General features: G+C 64.4%; 3 protein-coding genes across 3 annotated transcripts; all 3 read right to left on the reverse strand.

The window, feature by feature from the left end:
- Window positions 1–1,264: 1,264 nt before the first annotated feature.
- Window positions 1,265–1,884, reverse strand: EMIHUDRAFT_211301 (hypothetical protein; the record flags this gene model as incomplete). The annotated part of the gene is made up of 4 exons (XM_005768077.1): window positions 1,265–1,283; window positions 1,358–1,545; window positions 1,614–1,685; window positions 1,855–1,884. 4 exons carry the CDS (start codon window positions 1,882–1,884, stop codon window positions 1,265–1,267), a joined length of 309 nt encoding a protein of 102 aa, XP_005768134.1.
- Window positions 1,885–10,371: 8,487 nt separating this feature from the next.
- EMIHUDRAFT_436732 (hypothetical protein) lies at window positions 10,372–16,566 on the reverse strand. Its single transcript, XM_005768078.1, has 18 exons — window positions 16,020–16,566; window positions 15,669–15,846; window positions 15,199–15,338; window positions 15,068–15,132; window positions 14,960–14,997; window positions 14,801–14,884; window positions 14,509–14,728; window positions 14,097–14,193; window positions 13,675–14,024; window positions 13,557–13,598; window positions 13,430–13,486; window positions 13,198–13,279; window positions 12,774–12,884; window positions 12,548–12,592; window positions 12,389–12,448; window positions 12,198–12,244; window positions 11,479–11,973; window positions 10,372–11,249 (listed from the first exon to the last, which is right to left on the reverse strand). The coding sequence occupies exons 1-18, from the start codon at window positions 16,549–16,551 to the stop codon at window positions 10,551–10,553; spliced, it is 3,342 nt and encodes a 1,113-aa protein (XP_005768135.1). The 5' UTR covers window positions 16,552–16,566; the 3' UTR covers window positions 10,372–10,550.
- Window positions 16,567–17,611: 1,045 nt separating this feature from the next.
- EMIHUDRAFT_103216 (hypothetical protein) lies at window positions 17,612–18,452 on the reverse strand (the record flags this gene model as incomplete). Its single annotated transcript, XM_005768079.1, has 2 exons — window positions 17,612–18,010; window positions 18,102–18,452. The coding sequence occupies 2 exons, from the start codon at window positions 18,450–18,452 to the stop codon at window positions 17,612–17,614; spliced, it is 750 nt and encodes a 249-aa protein (XP_005768136.1).
- Window positions 18,453–18,594: the final 142 nt, after the last annotated feature.

Consider the following 18,594-nt stretch of genomic DNA (forward strand, 5'->3'; position numbering starts at 1 on the left):
CAACCTTCTCCACCGCCTCCCCCCGTTCTCCAGACCCTCGATATAAGGTAAGGTAAGGTACACTTCTTTCTCCGCTTGTTTCACAAGGTAAGGTAAGGTAAACTTCTTTCTCCGCTGGTCACACGAAGCGACGGACGGCGGAGGGCGGACGGGCGCTAACCACGCGGGCAACTACATGCCGGAGGTTCAACGACGACTACTCGCCGCCTGGGCCGCTCGGGGCGCGCGGCTGGTCCGTCGAGCGGAGGACCGGGCGCGCCCCTTGCCCGGCGCGGCGTTGGTCCCACTCTGACGTATAGAGGGGAGGCACGGTGATAGCCCGATCCATCAACTACATTCATCTACTTCTGGTGCTTTAGCCCCGTGCAGCGGCGGTCCGGCAGGCTGCCCCCAAGGCCCCCTGGCAGCGGTCCTGGGCCGCTGCGGGTTTTGGAGTTATGCTTAGGCACAGCTTCGGCGATGGCAGCCCCTCTCTGGGGTGTTGCATAGGCGGGGAGTCTCCCCCGCTGGTCTCTGCCTCATTTTTTTCTTTTGAGAGCAAGAACGCCGGTTTGTCTTGTACGTGCGTGTGGGGCGTGTGTCAGTGCGGGGCGGCGGGGAGCGGGGGCGTGCAGGGCGGGGAGGCTCGGAGATCGTCGGCTCGGCGAGGTCGGAGAAGACGAGGGGGGAACGAGGAGGGGGGAATGGGCGGTCGGCGATCTCTTTGGCGGCGGCAGCGGCGGCGAGGCTAGCCCGTCAGATGGGCTCAAGCCGGCCGCCTCTAAGCCCCCCCCACCACTGCTCAGCCCACCCCCACCAAAAGGGGCGTGCGGGGAGAGCGGCATTGTGCATGGTGCGGAGTGCATTGCCGTTCTTAACGGAGTCGCTTAGGCGGCTCCGGTGGTGAGCCGGTGTGTGTGCCAGAACCTGGTTTGTGGAGCTCCCGCACCTTGCCTAGAGAGCACGGCATTCGGGGCCATGATCTCGGTTCCGCACTGGACTTTTTTTGTAGTGGAGAGAATTAAGGAATCTTTCTGCTCTGGCAGGCAGCTGCATCACTCCCCTTTACTTCAATCAGCTGTGTACACTCAAGTGCTATTACTGTCTGAATAGCTGTCTAGACGCTCCGATTTTGCTGTCTGGACGCTGTCTGGACACTGTCTGGACGCTGTCTGGACGCTGTCTGGACGCTGTCTGGACATGGAAGATCGCGTGAGGTGTGAATAGACCTGCAGACAGGAATCATACTCTGATACTCAACAACACGTCAGCCAGCTGTGAGCGATCAAAACTTGAGTTGCATTCTCTTGGTTGGATGGATGGATGTGGTATGACGTACGTCAGTGTATGTGGACAAAACATCTTGGTCAATGGAAACCGACGGAAGCCACCATCCGTGCCTTTAGTTTTGCCCTCCGCTCTATGCTGCAGCTGCGCGTCAGCTGCAGGTGCGAGCACCGCCGCCTCGCCGATCGCCCCCGCCTCTGCAGGCTCCTTTGCCGGCGCGCCGCAAGGCGGCACCCGCCCGAGCCCATCCCGATCATCCGCCTCGGCCGCGATCACAGCCTGCTCGGCCGCCTGGTCCGGGCGAGGCGAGCGCCCGCCAGACTGCGGCGAGTCCGCACCGCGTGCACCAGCGACGTAAAGATCTGCTGCCACAGCTGCTGCTGTTGCTTCGGCGGCGAGAAGCGCCGTCTTTGCGGCGTCTGTCGCGGAGGAGGGAGGGCGGTCCGGCGGCGATGTGAAAGGACGGCGTGGCGGCGCCGCAAGCGCGTTCGGTCGCGCGCGCCCCGAGGCCGCCGTCGTGGGTGCAGCGTGCTTGCCTGACTGAACTGCTGGGCTCGCGCTTTGCCCGATGCGCAGCGGCGGGTCGACGTGGCTACTGCCGGCCCGCAGCTTCTTCATCGGCTGCGGCGCGGGGCTCGCGGCTGCAGCATGGAACCCGACCAATGCGTGCCCACGCTTGCTCTGCCCTTATCCGCAGCATCGTTGCGACGTTGGCGTTGCCCAATTGCCGCCACAGTTGCCGCTCTGCCCGAGTTCTTCGCGGGAACTTTGGGCGACCCTTCTGTGAAGAGGGCCTGTCTAGACAGCTGTCTAGACAGCTGTCTGGACAAAACTACAAGTTCAAACTTCAAGTTCTCAAGTTCTCTTAGTTCTGCTGTCTAGACAGCCCCCACCCCCACCCCTTCAATGGCATGGCAAGTAAAGAAAGAAAGCGGCATGTGGATGGGTGGGTGGCTGGGTGGGGAGTGGCCTCGGCAGCGCCAGGGGTACTGTCAGGGGTCGTCCAGCCATGACTACGAGACTTTACTGTGAAGAGTGGAGCCATGTGCCACTGTCTGGACGCTGTCTGGACGCTGTCTGGACGCTGTCTGGACGCTGTCTGGACGCTGTCTGGACAGGCTCAGGACTGTCTAGACAGGTGCGGGAGCTCCACAAACCAGGTTCCAGTCCGCGCCAGTCCGCGCCCTTGTCGTGCCAGTGTGCTGTGAGAGAGGCTTGTATTTTAAGAATTCTTTCTTTCTTCTGCAGCGTTTTTACATAATATGGGTGCGACCCTGCCTCGCCGCACGTGACCCCCCCCCCCCCCTTCTCACTCCCGCGACCACACCTCGATCTTCTTCGGCAGCAGCTGGTTCGACAGGTCCTCTCCATGGCCTAGGCGGGCGCGCTCACCCTCGCCCCATGCGAGGATAGCGCCATCGGCGGTGAGGGCGAGGCTGTGGACATCCCCTGCCGACACAGCCACGACGCGCCGCGCCGCAAAGGCCTCGACCTTCTTCGGCAGCGACTGGTTCAGCTCGTCGCCGTGGCCCAGCTTGCCAGTGCCCCAGCTCCAGAGGGCTCCGTCGGCGGTGATGGCGAAGCCGTTGCGCTCTCCAGCCGACACAGCGACGACGCGCTGGCCAGCCAAGGCCTCCACCTTCTTCGGCAGCAGCTGGTACTGCTCGTCGCCGTGGCCCAGCTGGCCATGGCCTCCAAGGCCCCAGCTCCAGAGGGCTCCGTCGGCGGTGATGGCGAGGTTGTGGTACCCTCCTGCCGACAAAGCGATGACGCGCCGCCCAGCCAACGCCTCGATCTTCCTGGGCAGTAGCTGGGTCTGCTGATTGCCGTGGCCCAACTGGCCGGCCAAACCACAGCCCCAGCTCCAGACAGCGCCGTCGGCGGTGAGGGCGATGCTGTGGAACGCTCCCGCCGACACAGCCACGACGCGCTGGTCAGCAAAGGCCTCGATCTTCTTGGGCAGCAGCTGCCCCTCCAGGTTGCCGTGGCCCAACCGGCCATCGTCTCCATCGCCCCAGCTGCAGACGCCGCCGTCGGCGGTGAGGGCGAGGCTGTGCATGCCTCCAGCAGACACAGCGACGACGCGCCGCCCAGCAAAGGCCTCGATCTTCTTGGGCTGCCACTGATGCTCCTCGTCGCCGTGTCCCAGCTCGCCCTGCCCGCCGCAGCCCCAGGACCAAAGGGTGCCGTCCGCGGAGAGAGCGAGGCTGAAAAGTCCTGACGCCGCCACACCAACCGCGCGCGCGCCTCCCAGCGTCGACGGGAGACGGGTCGGCGTCTTCAGCTGCAGCACGCCCTCGCCGTGGCCGAGAAGGCCTGGAAACTCCACCTCCTCCTCCTCCTCCTCGTCGTCGTCGTCCTCGTCCTCCTCGCCCTCCGCTGCCGCCAGCCTACGCCCTCCATTGCCGCAAGACGAGAGCCGCCCCTCGCCGTCGATGAAGAGGCTGTGCAGATAGCCTGCCGCCGCCCTCGCCGGCGGGTTGGACTCGCACAGCAGCGCAGCGAAGCACAGCCACCGCACGGCGCAGGTCTCGTCCTCTGGCTGCGCCGGCAGCACGTAGCCGCGCTCGTGCGCCCACAAGCGGATGGCCTCCACCGCAAGCGAGGCGTGGAAGAGGAGCGAGACGGCCGCGACGCGAGCGATATCGAGGGGGCCGTCGAGGCGAGAGACGACGCGCACGAGGAGCTCCGTGGGGAGGTCGAGGAGGCGGGCGGGCGGCGGCGTGTCTGGAGAGGGGGCGGCGGAGGAGGCGGAGGCGAGGCGGCGCGAGCGGCGGCGCGGCGGGGTGGAAATCGCGAGAAAAAGAAAACCGCGCTCACCGAAAGAAAAACCGCATTTTGACGACGCCCGTCGTACGTCCGCGTGGCTCCTTCGGCTCCCCTCGCTGCTTCCCGGAGCCGCACCAGACTCTGCGACCGCGCCAGCACTTTGGCTGCGCCGGTTCTTCGCCCCGCTGAGCAGCTTTATGGCGTGCAGGGGTTACACCTCGCTCTTCCCCTCCAAGCTTTGCACCAACTGCGAAAAGAATTTTAGCGAATTTAAAAGAAATTTTCCGGTTAGATTTTTACCACAGGCCAGTGCAGCTCGCCGTCTGTGACGCGTGCTGGGCGGCGGGCGGGCGCCGGCCCGACACGCGCAGCGGCGGCGAGACGGCCTCGGGCCTCTTCCACTGAGAGGACGGGCCGAGGAGTGCGAGTAGGCGCCGGCGGTCCCCGGTGTATAGTTTTTTAGGTATGTTGTTGGCAAATCAGGACACAGAGCTCACACAAAGAGTGGATGGTATGCGTCTGCCTGGTTATATCTGAATGCACGGTTATATCATCAAAAATATGATCGAAAAGTTGAGTCCGATGAATGTGCCGCACCCTAGCCTCGTTTCAAGTCGGATGTGGCTGTGTCGCCGAGCGCGAGGTTGGCCTCATAAGTCATAAGCCAGGCGCTCGGGGTTGCAGCCGATTTATTGCGCACGTGGCTCGAGCACGTGGCGCGGTGAGGCCCGGAATGCTACTAGATGCCCGGCGCAAGAAGCGCAGGGCGCTCTCGGAGGTACGCTTCGGTCGTCACGCGCAGGGTCGTCTTGGCCCCTGCGCAAAGCTTTTCCACTCTCGCAAACCATTCGGAGGACTCGCGCGAGAAGCGTGCGAGGTCCTTGGCGTTGACCCGCCACGTGGCGTTGTGGCATTCAGTCGTGCCGTCCGTGGCCCAACAGCCGGAGCAGGCGCACATCGCTTCCAGGGAGGGGGGCGCCCTTCTACTCACGCCCCACCCCCCCCCTTAGAATGTGGTAAACCTTCTGGGGGGGTTGGGACCCCCCCCCCCTAGCATGTGGTGAAGCCTCTGGGAGGGGTCGGACCCCCCCCCCTAGCATGTGGTGGGCACCCCCCAGCAGTTTGTGGGCTAGGAATAGCCGCCAGAGAGCCGATTTTGCCCCCAAAGTTGTGAAATCGTGGCTGAAACTCCAATATCTTGGATAATCTGACCAGTCTCAAGGCTCATGTAGCTCCAAAGGACGATTTTCCTCTCGAAAATACTGCGAAATGAGGCGTAAAATCAAGGGCCCGGAGGGTCTGACCACGAGTCTCTGGGGGGTCCTCGGCCATGACCCCCCCCCCCAGAGGCAACATACGGCCGAGCGAAACTGAAAAAAAGAATTTTGCGAGACAGGGACTGTACTGGAAACAAGAAGACAGTGAGCCACCACAGGCGTCGTTGGCGCACATACTGAGCGGCAGCTGCGCTGGAAATAAGGAAGAGGCGCGTCACTTCATGCGGAAGCTCGACAAACACACAGCGAGGGCGACAGCAAGAGTTGGACTCGTCTGCGGTGTCCACGCGCTATCTACGCCTCAGCCCGTGGGAGTGCCTCGCGAGGAAAGGAAGGCTCTTCCGCTTGATCATCAAAAAAGAAAATTTTACAAAGAAAAAGAAATCAACTCGGCCCGCCCCCCCCCCCCCCGTTGTGTCAGTGCGTTTGTGTTTCGACCCTCCTCGCGCAATCCGCCCGCGCACTGCGTTGCCGATGATTTTCCCCGATGAGTGGGGCGCCGGCGGCGGGGACGGCGGCCCGACCGAGTCGAAGCTCGTCCCGCTCTCGATGCAGAGCAACGAGGCGCTCCTCATCAAGACGCTGCTCGCGCGGAGCTGCCCGAGCGCAAGGCTGAGCTGCGTGCAGCGCGTGCAGAACAAGAAGCTGTGGCGCGAGTACACCCACCACCGCGACGAATCGCTCGTCCACACCTGCGCCGGCGGCGACGTCAACGAGATGAACAGGCACGCGCGGCAACACAGAGCCTTGCACCCTTTCGCCCCTTCTCATCACTGCCCCGGCGCCCACTCCTCGACCTTCTTGGGCAGCAGCTGGTCCGACAGGTCCTCCCCGTGGCCCAGGCAGCCGTCCTCGCCCTTGCCCCAGGTAAACACGGCGCCGTCGGCGGTGACGGCGAGGCTGTGGTAGACTCCAGCCGAGACAGCGACGACGCACTGACCAGCGAAGGCCTCGACCTTCTTTGGCAGCAGCTGCCGCTGGTCGTCGCCGTGGCCCAACCTGCCCTCCTCTCCACGGCCCCAGCTCCAGGCGGCGCCGTCAGCGGTGAGGGCGAGGCTGTGGAAGTCTCCTGCCGACACAGCGGCGACGCACCGCCCAGTGAAAGCCTCGATCTTCTTCGGCAGCAGCTGGCGCTGCTCGTCGCCGTGGCCCAGCTTGCCAAAGCGTCCACTGCCCCAGCTCCAGACGCTGCCGTCGGCTGTGACGAGGCTGTGCAGATCTCCCGCCGATACAGCGACGACGCGCTGGTCAGCAAAGGCCTCGACCTTTTTGGGCAGCAGCTGGTTCTGCTGGTCGCCGTGGCCCAGCTGGCCTAAGCCTCCATCGCCCCAACTCCAGACGGCGCCGTCGGCGGTGATGGCGAGGCTGTGCGCCCCTCCAGCCGACACAGCGACGACGCGCTGGCCAGCAAAGGCCTCGACCTTCTTCGGCAGCAGTTGCTCCTGCTGGTCGCCGTGGCCCAACCGGCCATCACCTCCAAGGCCCCAGCTCCAGACGGAGCCGTCGGCGGTGACGGCGAGGCTGTGGGAATCTCCAGCAGACACAGCGACAACGCGCCGGCCCGCCAAGGCCTCGACCTTCTTCGGCTGCCACTGGTCCTGCTGGTCACCGTGGCCCAAGTTGCCAAAGTCTCCACCGCCCCAGCTCCAGACAGCGCCGTCGGCGGTCAGGGCGAGGCTGTGGCAATACCCAACCGACACGCTCACGGCACGCTCCTCGCCCAGCGAAGAGGAGAGGCGGGTCGGCGTGTTGAGCCGCGTCACGCCCTCGCCGTGACCGAGGAGGGCGTGATCCGGCGCATAGCCGCACGACGAGAGCCGCCCCTCGCCGTCAATGAAGAGGCTGTGGTAGTGGCCTGCGGCCGCCCTCGCCGGCGGGTTGGCCTCGCGAAGCAGCGCAGAATAACACAGCCACCGCACGGCGCAGCTCTCGCCCTCGGGCTGCGCCAGCAGCTCGAAGCCGCGCTCTTGCGCCCACAAGCGGATGCCCTGCTCCGCGAGCGAGTGAAAGAGCAGCGAGACGGCCGTGACGCGAGCGATGTCGACGGGGCTGTCGCAGCGAGAGAGGGCGCGCTCGAGGAGCTCCCTGGGGAGGTCGAGGAGGCGGGCGGGCGGCGGCGTGTTCGGCGAGGGCGCGGCGGTGGTGGCGGGGGTGAGGCGGCGCGAGCGGCGGCGCGGCGGGGTGGACATCGCGAAGAAAAGAATTTAAACAGAACAACTCTCTCTCACAGCAGACAGGCTCGACACAGGTGCGAAGAAAAGAATTTTAGTATAGAAGCCCCTCTCACAGCAGACTGGCTCGGACTGGCACTACAAATGGCACAGCAGGCGACGGCCCCTTACGGGTCGTCAAAGAGGCCGGCGTACTCCTCCGGCCGCTCCTCCCCCTCCCAATCCTCCCTCGCGAAGAAAAGAATTTCCTGCACCCCGGGACGCGGGGCTAACCCTCGGAGACCCGTGTTTACTTTAAGGCCCTTTCCCTGCGAACGCGCACCCCCATGGCTAGGGCTTTCTTGCCCGCAACCCGATGCCAATCATCCGGCCCGCTGGGTGCGCTTCTGAGCTCCCCGGCCCTGGATGTGCGGTTACTGACTGCACTCCAAGTGCTCCAAGTGCAACCCGCCCGAGCACGGGACTGGCGCGCACTGGCACTAACAGGAAAGAATTTTACACCCAACTCTCTACTCAGAGCGGTGGTTGAGGCCGATTGCCTCAACTGTCACAACCACGTGGTTGACAGAGGCCTCAACCCTCAACCAAGTGGTTGACAGACCCCTTCAACCCCTCAACCACGCGGAATGGCTGTTCACACCCCCCGCGCAAAGGTCTGAACACACATTCTCTGTGAACCATTCATGTCGTCTTCTTTAACGCCTGGATGCTGCATCACACCTCCCATTCACGCACGTAGCTGAAGCAAGTATCGTAAAAACGGCGCGTCGAAGGCCCCCGCACGGGGGGATCCCGGCCGACGTCATGGTCGTCCGCGGACGCGGCCCTCCGTCTCCGGAGACATTACCGAACTCAAAACTGCTTACCAAAGCCAGATACGAGCTCAGCTCAGTGAGATCTAGCAGCACATACCCTCAGTATCCAGAATAGTACCTCGGGTAATTCTTCGGCGGGTAGTGTTCAGACATCGTAATTCGTATGCGCATACGCGATATACCGAAGGGTGAGAAGACATGGCTCAGCGAAGGGTGAGAAGAAAAGAAAAAACTTCGCTAGCTGCCGCCTTGATGTAGTCCTCTTCTTCTACGGCCACCTTGATGCGCTTCTGAAGCTCAGCAACGCGCGCGTCTGCGGCCATATGGAACGTGGCCTCGGTTTTCCGCGCACGCCACTCCTTGTTCCGCCGGCTTTGCGACGTGTGTTTGTGTGCAATCGCGCTTGTTACGCCTGATCGCATCATCGATTCATTATCTTACGTCCGTCCCGCCGCCCGCCGCGCGGCCAGACTCCACATCACCTCAATGTAAACAAACACGCCGCCGCGGCCCAGGCCGCCGCGGTCAGCGCCGCGCCCTGACCAACGAACGCGCACAGCGGATCCGGCATCTGGCCCACCGCCTCCCTCGCCCCGCGGTGGCCAGACCCTCTTCCACCCCTTGTGCAATCGCGCTTGTTACGCCTGATCATCGAATCATCGATTCATTATCTTACGTCCGTCCCGCCGCCCGCCGCGCGGCCAGACTCCTCATCACCTCAATGTCAACATACATTTGATGGGAAGAGGCGAAACACAGTCCGACCAACGACTGGGACACCAACGCGGTATGGGTGGACGCTAGACGGGCGATGACGGTCACACAGGAGCGACACACAGAACCACAAGACAAGACACTCAGCCAACGTGGCTGCCACACATCCTGAGCGAACTCCCCTAGTCACCCGCGGCCGGACTCCATCCATCCGGCACGCGTCGCTGGGCGCTCAGAGCTGCGTCCCCTGCTCGCCACCCCGACGCCCAAGGCGCCCGAGTCGAACGACAGGCGGCACGCGATGACTGGTTGCAATCCCGCCGACCGCGAGGCCGCGGGATGATGTGTGCGTGGTCACGTATTGGGTCTCGGAAGCTCCCCTCTCGGGCTAGGAGCCAGTGCGCCAGTGCGCGCCAGTCCCGTGCCCAGTGTTGTGCGAGGGAGTTGTCTGCTCAGAGGGGTGGTTGACGGGTTGAGGGTTGAGGCCCCCCCTCAACCATCTGGTTGACGGTTGAGACCCCCCGTCAACCCTTTAGTTGGGGGTTGAGGCCTCCGGGGCGTATTCACAGGCTCGCGCGTGATCACAAGATTGGAACAGCCCTGCCGCCAAAAAAATCGCTTCGCCTGCGGCGCGCTCTTGCGGTCCTCGTACCTTGAGCGCAATCCATAAGTAGGAGACGCTCACTGTCGCCATTCAGGCGCCTGATCCTTCAGCAAAGCGATGGCCTACCAGGTACGAGTTCAGATGCGCGCCCGGCAGAAGACGCTTGTGATGCCGCATGCATGCAGTGGAATGCGCACAGAGAACGGACGGCAAGAGAAGGCAAGGGAAGGAAGATAAACGGCTGGTGAAGCTCAGCTCACGGCGTAGTATTGCGGTCACTAACCATTCACGGCAAGAGTCACGGTGAATGCTGCCGCATAAAAGCAACAGAGTCGCGGTTGGCGCGATGGTCTTGTCGCGGTTATATAACGACTTGACGTTGCACACGGCCATAGACGCAGTATCTGTTTGGCGAGCCTCAAGCAGCGAAAGCAGGCGCGAGAAATTAATGTCAATCCTGAGATCTCAATTTTGGCGCTAGTTTCGTTTTCTGGTACATCATGACGACTTGGGTCTCATGTAGCTCTCGACGGCTCTTCGACGGCTCTTTCTGGTTGGATCAGACAGTGCTATCAGTCAACAACACAATGCCGAGAGCAGGGCGGCCTTCGAGCAGGGCGGCCTTCGAGGCAACTAAGTTCCTGCTGCATTTTTCATCGTACAACTTGATGGCGGGCGGACGTGTCGAGCATGGAAGGCGGCCATTGCTCAAACCTGTTCGAGTTGGCCTCCGGGAACAAGGGTGCGTGGCCGGCGCGGTCTGTTTCACGTGCAATAAGGGCAACGCCATCAAAATCGCGAACATGGGCCGACATGCCTCCGACATTTCTCAGGGCTCGCGGACGGAAGCTCTGCAGACAGCCAGACCGCTCTGCGCGGTCGGACGACTTTTTCAGACTTTGCTACCATGTAGATTGTTCCGCGCGGCCGCCCATCACACGGGCGCGCTGCTCCGCCGCCTGAACATGAGCCGTCCCGACGCCCGGCGCTCCGTGGCGGGGGCCCGCCGCGTGCTGGGCCACCACCTCGTGCCGCCCCTGGCCCGGCTGGACGGTGCGGAGGAGCCCTCCTTGACGAGCGTGTGCGAGAGCACCGCGAGGGCGGCCGCGCGGTAGTCTGGCGCGTGGAACCACGGCAGCGCGATCTGCGAGTAGAGCTTGTCGTCGACGAGGTGCTGCGGGGTCTGGGCCATCACCTGCTCGAAGCGGCAGCCGTCGTCCTCGGGCTCGAGCATGTGCACGAGCAGCAGCCTGCCCATCTCCACGCCGCCCGCCGGCTCCTCCGACTCCGAGTCCGCCCCCGAGGCGGAGGACGAGGAGCGCACGCGCTCGCTAGCCTCGCCCACCGCTCCGCCGTGCTTGGGCTGCGCCCGGCCCGACGCCTCGCCGAGGGAGTCTTGGCGGCTCTGCACGTTCGATCCGAGAGTGAGTGAACGCCCGCGGCCTTCTGCTTCTGCGAGGCACTTCTCGTTGACGTCGCCGTCGCCGTCGACGTCCACGCCCGTGAGCGCCTCGAGTCGATTCGTCAGCTTCGCCAACCCACTGGCTGCCTCTTGGCGCTGCCTCAACCGCTCGTTGGCGCGCACCGTCTCCTTGAAGGCTGCTCGCCAGCCGCACACCTCCCCAGCGAGCGCCTGGTGTGGCCACGTGAGACTGTCTGGCAGTCTGAGACGGGCTGTTGGACAGGAGAGACGGCCCGCCCCGGTCTCTCAACGAGCAATCGCGCGAGGGGCCGCAAGGAGGGCGAGCACCAAGCAGGCACCCTCCCCGTCGGCATCCTCTCACCCCGGCTGCTCTCGGCTGCTCTCGGCTGCTCTCGGCTGCTCTCGGTGTGCTCTCGGCTGCTCTCTCGGGGGAGCACGCCTCCCCGTCGGCGCCCTCAAAGGTGCGCGCGTTGAGAACGAGGAGCGGCAAGACCCGCCCGCCGCCAACGCTCGCGGGAGCCTCGACGGCGACGCAGCCGGCGACCGTCGCGGCGAGCTGCGACGCGACGCGGCGCGCGCCCGGGTTGTGTCGCGAGTAGAGGAGCGTCAGGCCAGGCCCAGGCCCCAGCCCCGCCGCCGGCTTGAGCTCCTTGTGCAAGTACAGGTCGGCCGACTCCCACTCCACCTTCTTGGCCGGCGCGCGCGGCGCCATCGCCCTCGCGGTGGCCCGCCTCGCCGCCTCTGCCGACGCCGACTTGGCTCGCTCCAGCTTGCCGCTCGAGCTTCCGCCGACCCGCGACTCTCGGGGAAGAGTCGACGGCTCGCTGGCCACCCTGGCTATCTCACCCCCTCCGCCCGCCTGCTTGCCCGGCTCCGCGACCGCCTCGCCGCCGCCGGCGGACAGCACGACGGCGACGATCTTCTTGAGCGTCACCTGGAGGCACGCGGTCCTGTGCAGTCAGGGCACGTGGGGGCGGGGGGCGGTCCCTCTAGTCCGAGACTGGTGTGGTTCTGTCCCTAGTCCCCTCGGGGGGCTTGAAGCCAAGAATGTGTTCTTTCTTCTGGAGCGTCACCAGCTGGAAGGTGATCTCGGGTGATCTCGGGTGATCTCGGGTGATCTCGGGTGATCTCGGGTGATCTCGGGTGATCTCGCGTCACCAGCTGGAAGGGGGCGGAGCGGAGCCACGGCACCACCGCCCGGCTGCCTACGTGTAGGATCATGTTATCTATGATTCTCAGAGTGGATCATCTGTACCAATCTCAGAAGCGTTAGCGATGAGTTGTTACAGGGATCCACTGTGAGAATCATAGACAATGTGATTATATACGTATCGCTCTTATTATGATGCCGAAGAGGTGCGCGCGGCACTCGTCGGGGCACTGGTCGCGCAGCTCCTCGAGCGGCGCGCCTATGCCCTCGGGTGATCTCGGGTGATCTCGGGCGATCTCGGGTGAATCTAGGGCGATCTCGGGCGATCTCGGGCGGATCTCGGGTGAGCTCGGCGCGCCTCCGTGGTTCTCGTCAGACTCGTGCACGACGACGACCGGCTTGCCTAAGGTACACAGGAAGCTTCCGAGAAGGCTCCGCGGGGAGGGGGGGGGGGGGCTCGGCAGGACGCGTGCACGAGCACTGCCGGCTCGTGCCCAGCCGGCGAACGGCCGTGGGTTCGGGTACTATGGGGGTAGGGGAGGGTGGTGGGTTCGGGTACTATGGGGTAGGGGAGGGGCTCGCGCCCAGTCGGCAGGCGGCCGTGTACTCGATCTTGCACGCCTTGGAGGTGAAGTAGCCGCGCGAGAGGAAGAGGAGCACCACGTCTGAGGCGGCGACGTTGTCGGCGAGCGTGCCTGTGTTTCGCCGTCGTCGGGGCACGCGATTCTGTCTAGGCCCAGGGCGAGTGGTGGCGGGGGGCAGTCCCACCGGTTCTGCTGCGGGTGTTGTGTAGTCCTGTCCCTGGTCTCGGGTGGGTGGGTGGGGGGGGGGGGGGGCTTGCAGCCAGAATATGCTACCAGGTCACAGTATGGGAAAGGGACGTATTCACAGCAGTGTCGGGTCACGTGGGGGTAGGGGAGTACCAGTGACGTGACGTGACGTGATGACGTAATGTCCGGCTGGATTTTTTCTTCGGGTGGAATATGCTCTCTCTGTCGGCGAGCGTGCCGAACTCCTCTAGGTCGTCGACGTCGAGGAAGATCTTCATCTGCGGCGCGAGCGTGGCGAGCCGCCGCTTGATCATGTGCACCTGGTCGGGTTCGGGTACCGTGTGGGGTAGGGGAGGTTGGGTTCGGGTACCGTGGGGTAGGGGAGGGGCGAGCCGCCGCTTGATCATGTGCACCTGGTCGGGTTCGGGTACCGTGTGGGGTAGGGGAGGGTGCGCTCGAAGGGTGCGCACCTGGTCTTGGCCGCTGCTCCACGTGTGCGAGAGAAAGAGGTGGTACTCGCCGCTCGCCTAGAAGGAACCCGCCGCGGCTCGCATTCACCGAGCAGCCGGCGGCGGGCGGCCACCTCGCGCCGTCGGCCTTGGAGCGCAAGCGCGGCGGCTTGCGGGTGGAGCGCCACACCTGCAGGACATGTCTCGGACATGTCGCGGACGCGTCCCGGACACATGTCCGGCTTGGCGCGTGGAGCGGGCCACGCCAGCTGGCGGCGCCGCTTCGCGAGCTTGAAGTGCCGCACGACCAGCAGCACGCCGGCGGCGAGGAGGAGGAGGGCGGGGCCGAGCACTGCACCGAGGACCACCTGCCTCTGCCTCTCTCGCTCCTCCGCCTCCCTGGCGCGCTGCTGCGACGCGGCGAGGTCCGCCGCCAGCCGCTCCCGCTCGACCACGAGGCGGTCGCGCGGGGGGCTGCTCCCCCCGCCCAACCAGACCCACATCGGGTCTGGCTCGGGGAGAGCGGAGGTCGCGTTCTGGGCGCACGCCTCGCCGCCGGGCGTGAGGAGCGTGCTGAGCGAGTAGCGGAGCACCGCGACGTCGGCAAGCTTCTCGCCTAGATTCGATCCCCTTCGATCCCCTTCGATCCGCTTCGATTCCCTTTGCGACACGTCGGCGAACCGCTCGCCTCCTCCGCCGCCGCCCGCCGGCTGCAGCTGCCAGTTGAACATTGCGATGTCGAGGCCGTTTGTGGCGCGGTCGCCGAGCCCCTGCTTGAAGCCAACCTAGGAGAAGTGGGACGAGGCAAGCTTGGCTTCAAGATCTGACCCCCCCGTCTCCGCCACGCCGCCCCAAACGAGACTGTCGGTGCTTGGCGGGAGGAGGCGGAGAGGGAGGCCCGGTGGGAGGAGGCGGAGAGGGAGGCCCGGTGGGAGGGGAGGGAGAGGGAGGCCGCCTTGGGGGAGTTCTTCCATGTGGGTTGGGCCGAACGGGTCGGAAGCCCCTCCCCCATGGGCATCCACCCCCGCAGGCAATTCCTGCAGAGTGGCAGGGTTCGCGGCGGCTCTTCTCCCCTCTCCCCTCCCTGGCTATAAGCCAACCTCGCCGCTCGCCCCCGAGAAGGCCAGGCCGCGGATCGCGGCGGCCAGCTCCTGGCCGCGCGCCGCCGCCGCCGCGTGGTCGCGCAGCGCGCCGTCCGTGCCGTTGGAGCTGCAGTTCTGGATCGCGAGGGCGATGGCGGCGGCGGCGTCGTACGCGTAGCTGCCAACCTCCGGCGGAGGGCCGCGAAAGTCGGCCGCCGTGAGCCGCGACGCGTTGTACCTGTGTTCACAGCGCCGACGGTGTGAAGAGACGCCGTGCTCCGCAGCTGCCCCGTGAGCCGCCGCGATGTACCCGTTGTCGCCGCTCGGCCCGACGCCGCCCTCGCCGAGCGCCTCGCAGCTCTCGGGAGTGAGCTGACGCCACGCCGCCTCGTACCTAATCACTCGCTCACCACTCCTCATCACAGCTGTGAGCATGAGTGAGCTGGCCTGCCGCCGCGCCGCCGCGTACCGCGCGTAGCCCGCGCTCGACTTTTGCGAGATGAAGACCTGGTGGAAGGTTCGGGGAAGGGGTTCGGGGAAGGTTCAGAAGCTTCAGAGACGTTTGCGAGATGAAGACCTGGTTGAAGCCGGCCAGCTTGCCGTACAGCCCCGCCGTGAGCTGCCCCGCCGCCAGCAGCGCGCCTAGGAAGGTTCAGAGAAGATTCGGGGAAGGTTCCCAGAGCCTCTGCCCCGCCGCCAGCATCGCGCCGAGGTCCGACGCAAAGAAGGAGTCCGGTGCGAACCAGGCGTAGGGCGCGTCGAGCATGCCGAGCTCGTCGGCCGTCGCGAAGATCGCCGGCAGGTCCACATCAAAGGCAATCAGCAGGACGATGTTCGCGGTGACGATGCTGTGTGGGGGAGAGGGGAGGGGGGCGTAGGTGGTGCAGAAGGCGGGTCGTGATGGCCGGGAGGACAGGGCGGTGGCGTGAAGGAGAGAGGCTGACGGCGGTGGGGAGGGCGAGGCGGAGGGGTGCGGGGGAGCGGGTGGGGGAGATGGGGAGTACGCCAACATCTTCACCGCGTGAATACAGCGGAGAGGAAGACAGGTCGGCGGTCCCGGTGCTACGGCCGGGGACAGTGTGCCTCGTGCCGGCTCCCGAGCCAATCGTGTGCAGCGCGTGTGTGTGCGTGTGGGCCCGTCCTCCCTGCTAGGAGGCGTGTAGCACTGACACACTGACTTTGCTCCGCCCGAGACGAGCCCCTGCACCGCGCGCGCGGCAGAGTCCGCGTTGCCGTACTCGAAGGTGCTCACCCGCGAGAGGGTGAGGCCGCACGCGGCGGCGTTGCGCGAGACGGCCTGCATGTACCCGTTCGCGTACTCGTCCGCCACGCTGATTGCGGAGAAGTGCTCCCAGCCTGTGTGGGCGTGTCGTGGGCGTGGGCGTGTCGTGGGCGTGTCGTGGGCGTGTCGTGGGCGTCGTGGGCGTGGGCGTGTCGTGGGCGTGTTGTGCGGGTGTGTCTGCGAGTGTGCCGGGGGTGGTGGTGGTGTGGGTAGGGTGGAAGCGGAGGAGTGTGTCGTGAGTGGAGACATCGAGCCGGAGATGTCTGACTCGGCACACCCATGTTGCGGAGGACGGTCACCATCGCGGCCGCGCTGTCGCTGTCGCTCGGGAAGGTTCGCGCAAACAGAGGGAAGAGCTTTTGGTCGGAGAGCGCGGGCGTGGAGGACCAGTAGCTCACCGCGGGCATGACGTCCTCCGTCTCCACGTACCCGAGCGGCACGCTGACGGCCGAGCGCGCGGCGCCGACGATCGACGAGGCGCCGTTAGCGCGCGCGGCTCGGTACGCCGTGACCCCCGACGCCGGGTCCGAGCGAGTGTCTAACAACACGTGCTCAATCGAGCTGTTGAGGCCGGCCAGCTCGGGAATCACGGACCCGTCGCCCTTGCGCGCATGATCGAGTGCCAAGAGCGCGAGGCAGGCGACACCCTGCCAAAGCTTTGGGAGCGCCTCACCGCGGTTCGTGAGGCGCAAGAGCAGTGCGGTCCGCTCGGCCTGTCGTTCCTTGCACAGGTAGGGCACGCAGACGGGTTCTTTACCCGCGGCGAGCTGTGGCGACATCGCTGCAAAGGCGAGCATTTCAGCGCGTCCGCTCGACGGCCTTGCTTGAGAGGACGCCGTCGAATAAAAGAATTTTACGATGCAAGCCCCTCTCACAGCAGACTGGCTCGGACTGGCACTACAAATGGCACAGCAGGCGACGGCCCCTTACGGGTCGTCAAAGAGGCCGGCGTACTCCTCCGGCCGCTCCTCCCCCTCCCAATCCTCCCCGTCGAATAAAAGAATCTCTCGATGTGCCTGCGTCTTTTCTTTCTTTTCTTTCTTTTTTGGACTCGGGACTGGCGCAAATAAAAGAGTTTTGGGAACGCTCTCGCAAGAGGAGGCAGGTTGTGTTTCTTTTCTTTCTTTGGGAGGGAAGGGGGGGGGGGCGTGGCGCGCACTGGCACTACGTAACACCAAACGGAAAGCGGTGCCCCCCAAACAAATCAGAAAAGGCGCGATACAGAAACAAAAGATTTACCCTGACAGGGGGCGCGGGACTGGCGCGCACTGGCACGGACACAGGCAAAAAAAGAATTTGACAAATTCTCTCTCACAAGAGACAGAGACAGAAGAGAACGACGCGACAGAGGAGGAAATGACAAGGGAGAGAACGACGAGAGTGGGACGACCGCGAGGTGGCATGAAGGCTGCAGCGAGAAGCGGCGAGAGACTGCGAAGAGAGATAGGAAGAGGCAGACTCCCTAGGGTGGGCGACGGCTAGCGCATCACACACCTCTCCTTAAAATCCCTGTGTGGTGGCGGCGTGCCGTCCTCCCATCCCTCCCTTGGGTTGTCTGTGTTCTTTCTTTCTTTCTGAAAATATAAAATGAACTCGGCATGCTGTTTTCTTGCTGAGTTTGGTGGGAAGGGGCTTGAGGGGCGGCCGCCAACACGATTTGCGGGAAGAAATCGCACGCAACCGCGCTCGTCGCTCCCGCGTTGTCCCCGCCCTCGCGCCTCGGCCTCGCTGATCGCCGCAAGCGCAAGAATTTACGGTATGAGAGAACGAAAAATCCACGGGGCGCGCACGTACACCAACCAAGATCGGCAAAGCCCCTCCTAGGCCATGCTCTCTAGCTCAGACGCAAAGAGCAAGTGCCTTCAGCCCCTCCGCCATGCCCTCCGCGTCCGCTACTTGCTTCGCAACCCCCTCGGCCTGGGCGGTTAGGATCTTCTTCACCAAGGCGTGCACGTCGGCACCGACGACGCCGAGGACTTCGTGCGCCTCGCAGAAGGCGAACCACTTTTTAGTCTTCTCCAGCTTATCGAATGGCTTTTCCCATCCGAGCGAGATGGGCGCCAGCTCAACCACAAAGACATAGGTCGGGTAGAGGGCACAGTCTGCCAGCGAGAGCTCGCCCGCGGCAAAGGGACCGTCGCTGTCCAGCAGCCCCTCGATCACCTCGAGCTGCTTCCAGAGGTCTGCAGCTCTCCCCTTGCGCTCCTCCAGCGGCATCTTTTCCTTGTACATGGCGCCCTGGTTGGCCCAGACGGCAGGATCAGTCGTGCAGTTCGCGCCGCTCACGTACATATCGTGAATGCGCAGCAGCAAGCGCGCCTACCGATACCCTGACATGGTGCGTGGGCTTGGGGGTGGGGGGGGGGGTACGAGCTCCGAGGAGGAACGCCTTTGTCCTTGCCTCTAGCGTCGACGGGAGGCAGGGCTCGGTCAGTCGGCGCGAGTACTTGTCCGCGAGGTATTCGACAATCACCTGCGACTCGAAGACTGTGTCTCCAGCGGAGGTGATGAGCGCAGGCAGCTTTGCCATTGGGTTGATGGCGCGGTAGGCGTCTGTGTCGAGGCCGCCATAATCAAACGGCGACTTGATGGAGACCTCGTGCTCTAGCCCATTTAGGCGCAGGAAGATCATCACACGTGCGCAGTTGTTGGTCGGCACGTAGATGAGCGTGTCGGCCATGCCGCGTGTGTCCGGATGCGTAGGTACTGTTAAGAGATCGTAGTACAAGGATGGCAGGGCGCCTGTACCGGCTCGGCACGCGAACCTGCCAGAGCACCCGTCCGTCCCACGCATGCGCAATTTTTTTTTGAGAGCGCCTTCG

This window comes from Emiliania huxleyi (genome assembly GCF_000372725.1).
Source record: "Emiliania huxleyi CCMP1516 unplaced genomic scaffold EMIHUscaffold_47, whole genome shotgun sequence".
NCBI lineage: Eukaryota > Haptophyta > Isochrysidales > Noelaerhabdaceae > Emiliania > Emiliania huxleyi.

What these genes read in the sequence shown, in the direction of transcription:
- EMIHUDRAFT_436732 (XM_005768078.1), bottom strand. Translation starts at nt 16,551, where the DNA reads ATGTCGCCACAGCTCGCCGCGGGTAAAGAACCCGTCTGCGTGCCCTAC. An exon ending in CTCGTCTCGGGCGGAGCAAA is followed by an intron (nt 15,339 to 15,668) that starts GTCAGTGTGTCA and finishes TCCCCCACACAG; the next exon opens with CATCGTCACCGCGAACATCG. An exon ending in GGGCCGAGCGGCGACAACGG is followed by an intron (nt 14,729 to 14,800) that starts GTACATCGCGGC and finishes CTGTGAACACAG; the next exon opens with GTACAACGCGTCGCGGCTCA.